Raw genomic sequence first — 10,861 nt, forward strand, 5'->3', positions numbered from 1 at the left:
CTTTCTTTTAGACATTCTATATATATATATCTTATTAATAATGAAATATTTTTAACTAATAATAAGCACAAATATTCAAGTTTGCAAGAACACTTTCTGATTAATAACAAAATGTTTTTTCTCTAAGTATTTTATTAAAAAAACTGAATTCTAAGTAAAATTCAAAACTAATCCAGCTCTAACTGAGAAAGGCCTACATTTCGGTGCATATAAAAAACTTCTTCTGATAATATGTGCTTTTCCTTTTGTTTTTAAATTTGTATTTGTATAACTAAAAGTATAATACATCTTTCAGACTCTCTTCTAGTAAAATTTGTTAGCTAAATTAATGCGGAAAGAATTATTAAAAAAAATTTAAAATAAATTTTACGTGTTAAGGGCTAAGAAATAGAATCAAAGAAATATAATATTTTGAATTTGATAATTTTTGGTATAATGTTATGTTAGCTAATTAATAAATTACAACAAGCTTTTTAGATTGTATTAATTATATTTTAGTAAATTTTATTTAAGTATTTTTGACTCTATAAATTTTGTTTTTGCAGTCAATCAAAAATAATTTTCCACCAACTTTTTTTTGTAACTAAAAACCATAAGTTTTTCTTAGAATTTGATCATTTACTTCTCATTCCTATCATTTTTTACCAGTATACGAAAAAAATTCTTAAAATATGCTAGAAATAAAAATTTTATTGAATAATAGTTTAGTTAAAAAAGTTTTATGGAATAAAAAGAAATGTGTTCCTTAAAGGTATAGCTTTTATTTGAAGCGATCTCATTATAATATAAATTAAAAATCTCAAATGACGATTAATATCAAATTATTAGAAATATTTTATGTATATATTTCGCATGAAACATATTTAAATCAAATTATAGCAATTCTTATAAAAAATTGATTAGGTAGAAAGTAAAAAGCCACTTTACTGTTACCACTTACGAATTATAGTTTCAACTGAGATTAAAATAAATACATTAGTTTCCGGGAAAATTACATAGAGTATTATTCAGTTGAAGCTGCAAATTGTTTGGAGATAGAAAACGCAAATACATTCGTTAAACAACTGTGCAGATAAATTTTTATAGAAATTTAATAAATTTTAGCCTAAATTTAAAAGAAAAATTACAAAGGCGTTCTGTAAAGTGCTTAGAATAAATAAAAATTATACTATTTAAATGCTCTACATCATTATGATTAAATTTATGATTATTTTCTGCTTGTGGAAGATGATAATTTCATGACATAATTTAATTCTCCTATTTTTTTTTCTTTTATTTATTTTAAATTACACATCATAAAAAACGAATAAACTTAGTTTTTTTTTACAATGGCAATGAACCAATATAACAATAAGATACAAAAACAGCATACAGACTTTTCTCGTTTGAAGTAACAATGAACTTTTCCTTATTCAAAAAGCAAAAATATTATAACAGTAGAGTTTCTTCTATTGCACAAAAAAATAGGTTTTTGGCCAAAAAGGGAGTTTTATATTCTTATTAAATTACCTTTTTTTTTCTCTTTTTCTTTTNCTTTTTTTTTTTCTTTTTTTTTTTTTTTTTTTTTTTTGTAAATTCCAAAATCTCCGAAAAATTAAATGTAAAAATGTTGAGCAAGTTTCAACAAAGTAAAAAATAAAATATATTAGGTAAATATTTTTTTTCATTAATCCAATGTCATATTTTCTTTTGGATTTGTTTTATTTCAAATATTTATAATCTTCATCATTCATTTGATTTTTTATTCTTTACAGGTTTACCTAAGTACTCGCTCAGGAGCACATGTTTTAACTCGAGCCGGACCTCATGGCTTACCCATTGATTACGTTTTGTTTCGTCGCTACATCACCTTTCTTTTAGACATTCTACCTACAAATTTATGTAGTTGGTTGTTGGAATGTTTCTTTCTTGATCTAAAGTTCAACTCAAGATTGTATGCAGTTGCACCTGAATTCCACATTCTTTCTAAAGATCCAGTTTTTAATGACCACCTTGCATCGAAATTAATCTCTGGATCTATCATTCAAAAAAGAGAGATATCGAAATTCGCAGAGAATGGTGTAATTTTCGAAGGTGAAACATCCATCACTGAAGCTGATGCAGTTATAATGGGGACTGGTTACACTTGGAAATTTCCTTTCCTTGAGAAAGATATCCGCACAGATTTGGAGGACCAGATTAATTTATACAAGTGTATATGGCCTCCTAATTTAGAGCATTCCACTATGGCCTTTGCTGGTTATATTTTACCATTTGGTCCAGGTTTTCCATTGGGGGAACTACAATGCAGATGGATAGCTCAAGTGTTTGCTGGAAACGTGAAATTGCCTAGTAAGAAAGAAATGTTAGATGATATTACAAAAAGGAATGAAGCCAATGAACGCAGGTATGGGCCAAGTGATAAACAAAGCATCCGTGTTGATTACGTGCAATATGAAGATGAAATTGCAGAACAAATAGGTGCAAAGCCAAACCTTTGGAAAATATTATTTACAGATCCCAAACTTTGGAGGAAATTGTTATTCGGTCCTTGTGTCTCTTATCAGTTTAGGTTAAAAGGACCTCATCCATGGGAAGGCGCAAGAGAAGCTATAATGAAATGTGATGAAAGAGTATTTTATCCTTTAAAAGGAAAAGAATTAGAAAGAGTGGAATCATCATTTGTTCTATACGGAAAGAAGTTCGTATACTTCTTATTCCCAATGAGTTAAACAAATTTCGTTTATTAGATATTATTGTCCAAAAGGAAACGTTATTCAATGGAAAAATTGTACTTCAATTGTTTAACAATTAATGTTAAAAATGAGATCAATAATAAAAATTAGTTGAAAATGTTTTCTGTTCATATGGTTTTAAGAATCTATTGAGACACTGTTTGAACAAAATCACACAATCTAGATGCAATTATAAATTTGCTTCCAATTCACATACTTTAGAAGACAAAGAAAAATTGTTTTTAAAAGTGTGTGAATAGCAAGTTTCTTTCATTACTCAACTATTTTTCTCATTTTTTTTATATTCTTATTTCTTTTCCAGGTTGTACAAGGTATTTTGAAATGCATGATTAATAAAAGTTTCATCATAATAAGAATGAATAGAATTCCAATACTCTATGATGTTTTATATATTTACAAGTAATAAAGGAAATATTAACAGTGTATGATATGTTTTAAACTGTATAGAATATGCTAAAAGTGTATAATATGTTAAAAAATATATAGAAGTGTATAATATGTTAAAAAATATATGGAAGTGTATAATATGTTAAAAAATATATAGAAGTGTATAATATGTTAAAACTTTAAGATTTGTAAATAAAGTTTATCTACACAGCTCTTGCCAAATAGCTAGAATTTTGTATCATTTCTAAAGTTAATGCACAAATTTTGGAACGAAGTTGAAACAAATGACTAAAAGTTTTAAAGATTATTTGAAATTTGTTTAATGATTATTCTCTTTTAATTAATAAATAATTAATAAATATTCTCTTTTTTCCTTTTCAAAAGTACTTTATTACTATAGAAAACTTGTGATCAAATATTTTAAATCTGAACTATGAATTTAATGAAATTTTTAGTGACCATACGTCTGCCTAATATGTGATTCGGGAAAAGAAAGAGACATTTTTAAAAACGATTCTCAATTAAAAAGAGCTTATATATTGTTAAAACTATTTTAAAACAAAATGAAGCAACCATAATAAAAAGTATACAGCCAAAATGGTTGTCTTCCAATAAAAGTAGCTCAAGGATAAGGTATTTTTCAGAAAAAATTTAGAAATACTAAATCTTTGAATAAAAGAAAAAAGTCAACCAGAATGACTTCTGTTTTAATGATTATTAACTGACCTTAATGTTTCAAATGATTGACTTCAAACATACTAATTAGTTAAAGTAGTTAAAAATTAGACGCAAAAGCTTACTCTGAACCATACACTTTCTTACGAATCAAAATCCTTTTCTCGGTTTTCGAAATTTACTTTTAATGTATTTGGATTTTTAATCATCCGTGTTTTTAAGGCAGGTAGCCGTAATATACAAAATTAGTTAAGAAATCAATTAAACATTTGGGCTCTCTAAGGTTCGTTTTTTTCATTAGCTACCTATTTCTCAAAAACTCCGGAAAAGTAAAGTAACTAGTAAGTAAAAAAAGTAAAATAACTAGTATAGACAGTTCATTAAATTTTTTCTTCGATTAACTTTTGTAATTAATATTTGAATATCTCCGAAATAAGGAATCAAAAATAAATGAGACAAAATGTAATACAAATGAAGCAGGAAATATGAAAAGTTAAAAATGTGAATTATGTAGAATGTGAATATTTTAATTTTTTTTTCAAAAGTTGCCTAACCAGTTCCCTACTGTCTTAGACAAATGAGAAAATAATATTCTCGAAAATAATGTCTTCGTTCCAATTCTAAAATACACCATACTTTGGTTTTTATTTACCTTAATACTATCAAAGGTTTTAGTTTTAAAAAAAAATTGGAAAAAGTTTTATAAAGAAAAACAATGAAAAAACTTGCAAGGTTTATTAATCAGAATCCTCTTACGGTACATTCAAAACATTGCATACATTTTTATTTATGTCTGCCATAATATTTGGAATACGTAGTAAAACTGCATCTTGAAACTTACGGGTAAAACACCCGTAAGTTTCAAGAGTAAGTTCCTGCGATTTCATTATGAGTTTTCTCGTTATTAATAGATAAGTTCCTTTCTTGACGAGTAATTTAACTTTACCATAATTTATTCCTAACAGTGAACCTTTCCGGGGATCACATTTAGGTCAAAAAGAAACTCTTGACTTGTTTCTGGTAGGTTTGTTTGTCTACTTTTTTTTTCATCTCGAGGTCATTAATATAAATGAAACGTGGTGAAGTCACATTATGGTTTTGAGCCTAATTATCAAGTAAGAAGCTAATTGTCTTTATGAAGAAGTTTTCAATTTTCTCAAACTAATTCAATATTGATGGATGGTTATCTATATTAGGTGGGACCAAGAAAATTATTGGTCTTTGCTAGTTTGTTTATGCCCGAAAATGGTCAATTTTTGCTAACGGCAACGAAGGGAAAAGGTTTATAAGCAAATGACAATATTCGTACAATTATCACACTCAGAGCTCCAAATGAAATTAGAGCTCCGACCAGTCAAAAAGTGGTCAAAATTTTGATTCATGGTGATTTAATTAGGTAACATTGCTGCTAGTAGTGGATTTAAATAATTATATCTTGCATTACCACTCAGAAAAAAAGCTGCAATTAAAATTTAAATTATTTCGACTGTATAATCTGAATTTTGATTGAAAATTAGATACAATATCATGATAAATTCCGCTTTGCTTATAGTGTTCATTATAAATGATTGCAGATTGCATTCAGAAAAATGCCATTGCACTAAGTAAATAGAAAATTAGAATAGGCAGGTTACAAAATAGAAACATTTTTTTAGAATAAATTGCAAATCTCGATTCATTATAGACACAAAGTAAAAAAGGCTCTCCTTTTTAATAGTTGCTATGGCTATAATGTTACTTTTCGAAGTAATATAAAAATATGGTTAATAATACTCGTCAGAAAGGGCAATTATAAAAAGAAAAAAATAAGAACAACTTGTAAGAATAAGAAAGTGAATCGAGCTGTTTCAATGTTCTAGGCTCTCAGTACAGTAGCAGCTCCCTTAGTAACAGCTTGTAGCTTACCCAGCTTGACTCGAGAATAAGGGCAGCTTCTGCTCAATGTTGTACGCATTGTGCGCAATGTTGTACGCAATGTTGTACGCACATAATTTGTTTTAAAATTATTAATCAGTTTTTAAGTGTTTTTCAATTTTAAAACAATATGCATGAATCGAATACTTTACTGTATGTAACAAAACTGAGAAAAGCTTAACATTTCTTTGAACTTATAGCGTAGCTTCTTAATTGAAGTAGAAAATTGCGTACATCTATTTTGCTTCATTAATAAGTAAGCTATTGTTTAAGAACAAATTAATTTTCAGAACTTAATTTATGAATCAGTTATGCTATATATCTATCAAATTCCTGAATAAACTTTATTGCTGTGCTCCAAAAAAAAACAGTTTTGTATAGTTATTTATAAAACCTTAATATTGTTTTTGTATCATCGAGTACGAGAAAATAATAATAATAATTGGAAGGGTGAAAAAATATCTACTTACACCCTACGATTAGTAACAATAAATCAAAAATGAAGTACTTTTTTTTAAGGGAAAGGCAAAACCAAATGTTTCTCTTCTAAAAAAGAAGAACCTCTCTCTTCTACTCTTTCTCGTGATGGCAAAACCAAGAGTCATACCCACTCTAAGAGAAAAATCGCAAAACAGGAAAGCTGGTCGTGAAACGTCGCTGGACAGGAAAATCACGTCCCGGGTCTCGAGACTATTGTCTCCGTGATTCCTTGAATGCGACCTCCATCATACCATGAACATCACACATAAATAGCATGCATAATTTTCCTTCGTCATTTTAAATTGAAATTCTTGTACTTTTTCACAAGTATTTCTGAATTTCCCATAGAGTTAACATGCGTCCCCGGTAAAACATGGTAATTTGACTAATTCTAGAAATAAATCATTTATAAAAAAAAAATAGTACACCTTTGAATTTTCAGGAATTGCGCACAATAGGAATAATGTGCGCAATTGAAGAATGGATGACTTGATTAAATCTGACAGTTTCCAGGTTGAACAATTTTGCACCAAAATGTCATTGAATCTCAGATACCCGGAGTTACCCCAAGCTTCCATTCATTAAAATGGGCATTCTTATTTGAAGAAAACTTTTGGGAACATGAAGTCAGAAACCAAAAGAGAAGAAACAAACACTTTTGAAAATCTGTGAAAAATAATAAAATTGCTGCCAGCAAAAAAGTAATTATCGCAATAAAGCACCATCTCTTCTATTTTTTTCACGATGTAACTTTCCATGCAGACAAGCATTATACTTTTCTAAAATTAGTAAATTTAGCTCCATTTAAACTTGCAAGAAGCAAGACAAATTTCCAAACGCTAATATCAATTTCACTTTCGAATTTTTTCAGCAGAAAATATTGTCGAACGGAAATTTGCCAAAATAACTAACGCCCGAAGATTATCATTCATTTGTTCACTGACTCTATTTATTTTCTTAATATTAACGATGAACCATGAAAATTTTCAGGAAATTCGAAAACAAATACTGAATTTAGAGCAAAAAATGTTACAAGTTATATGGTCTAAACTGCACACGTCAAAAACAGTATTATTTTTATAATCAAAAATATTTTCTTTGGAAACATTAATAAAATATTTTGTGATTAGGATATTGGTACATTTTAAAGCTTTCATTTCAAGATTTTCAAAAATGATATAAGGGTAACTTAGCATTTTATTGAAATTTCCATAATTGTGTAATTAGCAATTTCTATTCCATACTTCAACTTCTTACTTTATTCAGCAAACTTCTCAATCAAATCGGATTAGTTGTTAAAAACTAGGAAAAGTTACATTAATTTGAATGCATATAAGATTATGAACGCTATTCAAAATAACTTTTCACATTAAAAAAACTTGAAAATTATCGTTTTCTCTCCGATTTGCGATTATATCGATATGTAAACAAATTATATCTACAAGAGTTCAAAGTCACAAGCGTAATTTGTTATTTTTACTTCCGTAGTATCTTTTGATTCATTGCGATTTCTTAGTTCACGGATAAGTTAAAAAAGTGGTTTTAAAAAAAGCATTCAGAGAACAGAACAAATTCATTTGCACGAGGCAATTTATGCAAAGAAATTTAACGTTATCGAATAATTATTGATAACTGAACAATGAGTAAGAGGAACGAATAAACAGATAAAAGTCACTCTTTTTTTAAATAAAATAACTCAAAAATTAAATTTGACAATAATTTTCGCTCCTGTACCAGAAAATCTAAGGACAACCGGCTACCATTACAGAAAAGTAAGAATGCAAATTATTTATATTTTTAAAAAATAATTCATAAATAATATAATTCTGATATTTATCTGCAAATTTAAATGTTTAAGTCACTAAACTTTTTAATATGATAATATAAATGCTATAAAAAATTTGCTAAAGTATTAGGTACGATTCTCAGGAACAGAATTCAGGAAAAATTACCATACTGTTTGGTAATGAAATTTCTGGTTTAAAAACCACATAATTCTGGTTATTAAAACCAAAATATACGGTATTTAATCTATTTATTTGGTAATTTTTCCTTTTATTTGATAATAGTTTCACGAAAATTTTGGTTTTCGAAATTATAATTTTTATTATTACTGATTCATTAAAAATTGCAAAAATGAAAACTAAATATAACCGAATAATAGTTTTTATGCCATGCTCTAACGTATTATTAAATTACCAAATTTAACTATATTTTAGCAAATTTCCAGAGCTATAAAATAATAACTTAATTTTGGTAAGGAACAAATTTACCAAATTTTGAAACAATTCATATTTGTTTTATAATTTGGAAGAGTACAAACGTACTAAATTTTAACATAAATTATAAAACGAAAATTTTACTGTTAATTTTACCAAAATTATTACGAAAGCGCTTATGTAAAAATTACTAAGTTTCTTGATGTGTCCATAGAACCTGAAATACGGCAAATGTAATCAAATTACTGATAGTTTTGACCATTTTTTTTGTCTCAGCGTAAGAAATGAATACCTCAACTATAGATTAAAAAAATCATTGTTTAAAGTATTTTAAATTGTATTATGTCAATTTTCACAAGTGCTCAATTTAAAGCGTAATTTTCTAAAAATTCCATAAATTTACTGCAATATGTGAATGCAATAATAAATATATAGTTTAGTGAACCATGCAACTGCGGACATTCATTTTTCTTTTAATTATTAATGAGTAAAATTTGTTGTATTAGTATAGTTTTTGAATAGAGTATACAAGTATACAGCACTGTATGTAAAGATTGAACGTAATAATTGATCCCTATTATAACAACATTTCATCGTTTTCAGGATTGTTTATAATCAAAGAGTATGCATTTGTATACATTTTTATAGCTTTTTTACACAAAAAGTAAGAAAAAAACGCTAGAACAAAAGGAAAAAAAGTACGAATGTTCATTACTTTTTTCTTGAAAATAACTTCCAAAAGATATATGTTCAAATATTTGCCTTCTAATCTAACAATTGAAGTCATTAACGTCTTTAAGAAACAAATTTTAATGCAACGAAATAAATTTGTAAAAGGTTTAGCTATTATAAACTGAATATCCTTAGCTAAATATTAAGAGATAATTGTTATTTTATATGCTATTTTTCATGCTGAAGCTAGTTTTCATGCTCATTATGTACTCTAAATATGTTACAAATAATTTTTTTATGAAATTATTTAGTATTCTCGAAAGAAATAAGAATTTCTATATTTTAAATTATGTTTCATTATAGATTCTCTTATATAGATTTAAACTATTAGCTATCATAGATTCGAAGTTGTGAGAAAGAAAATAGGATTTTTAAATGAATTATAATACAATGCGAGTTGACAATGAATGCATAGGTAGATACCGATCCCCAACATAGAAAACATTTAAAACTTCACAAGAACATATTTTTCTTTTAGTTTTTCTCTTTAAATAACTAACATATAGTCAAAATGCGCAATATTAAAATGAGAAATATCGTATCGACTTATTTTTACCTTCCTTTTACTAAATTTTAATATTTTTCTTATAATATAATATAATTTATTTTTTTCCCGCTTGAATAGATGTGTACGTAAAGATTAATTTCAATTATACCTTGTAAGTACAAAATCATGAATGTGTAGAGTTTCATGAATTAAATTGGTATTATGTAGCTGGATCACGCCTTGCAACCATTTTTACGTTGAGTTGTACAGATCTATTATAATGCGAGAAGAGATATAGAGTTAAAATTAGAAAATATTGGTGAACATGCGTTTTTCTCTAAAATACTGCGCAAATGTAAAAATTAAATTATTTGTCAGAATTCTATGAAGGGTATTTAAACAAATTGTCTACTTTTTCACACTAAAGAATTCTCAATAATAAAAGTTATTCTTTTGACCCACTCTAGTATATATATATATATATATTTTGTATATTTATTTATAAAACCTTAATATTGTTTTTGTATCATCGAGTACGAGAAAATAATAATAATAATTGGAAGGGTGAAAAAATATCTACTTACACCCTACGATTAGTAACAATAAATCAAAAATGAAGTACTTTTTTTTAAGGGAAAGGCAAAACCAAATGTTTCTCTTCTAAAAAAGAAGAACCTCTCTCTTCTACTCTTTCTCGTGATGGCAAAACCAAGAGTCATACCCACTCTAAGAGAAAAATCGCAAAACAGGAAAGCTGGTCGTGAAACGTCGCTGGACAGGAAAATCACGTCCCGGGTCTCGAGACTATTGTCTCCGTGATTCCTTGAATGCGACCTCCATCATACCATGAACATCACACATAAATAGCATGCATAATTTTCCTTCGTCATTTTAAATTGAAATTCTTGTACTTTTTCACAAGTATTTCTGAATTTCCCATAGAGTTAACATGCGTCCCCGGTAAAACATGGTAATTTGACTAATTCTAGAAATAAATCATTTATAAAAAAAAAATAGTACACCTTTGAATTTTCAGGAATTGCGCACAATAGGAATAATGTGCGCAATTGAAGAATGGATGACTTGATTAAATCTGACAGTTTCCAGGTTGAACAATTTTGCACCAAAATTTCATCGAATCTCAGATACCCGGAGTTACCCCAAGCTTCCATTCATTAAAATGGGCATTCTTATTTGAAGAAAACTTTTGGGAACATGAAGTCAGAAACCAA

At 27.4% G+C, this 10,861-nt stretch overlaps 2 protein-coding genes across 3 annotated transcripts in view; both read left to right on the top strand.

The window, feature by feature from the left end:
• LOC107438674 (dimethylaniline monooxygenase [N-oxide-forming] 2) overlaps positions 1-3,346 on the top strand; it is a 13,456-nt gene extending 10,110 nt beyond the window's left edge. For both annotated transcript variants that reach the window (XM_016051003.4, XM_043039104.2), the window contains exon 3: positions 1,755-3,346. In XM_016051003.4, coding sequence (XP_015906489.2) covers positions 1,755-2,711 — 957 coding nt within the window. In that variant the 3' untranslated portion in view covers positions 2,712-3,346. The remainder of the gene's footprint in view (positions 1-1,754) is intronic.
• A 4,339-nt stretch (positions 3,347-7,685) lies between these two features.
• Positions 7,686-10,861, top strand: part of LOC107438673 (flavin-containing monooxygenase 5) — a gene marked incomplete in the record, with an annotated part of 8,628 nt that continues 5,452 nt past the window's right edge. Inside the window, 1 exon segment of the mRNA XM_043039105.2 lies at positions 7,686-7,959.

Source organism: Parasteatoda tepidariorum, chromosome 4 (assembly GCF_043381705.1).
Source record: "Parasteatoda tepidariorum isolate YZ-2023 chromosome 4, CAS_Ptep_4.0, whole genome shotgun sequence".
Lineage (NCBI taxonomy): Eukaryota > Metazoa > Arthropoda > Arachnida > Araneae > Theridiidae > Parasteatoda > Parasteatoda tepidariorum.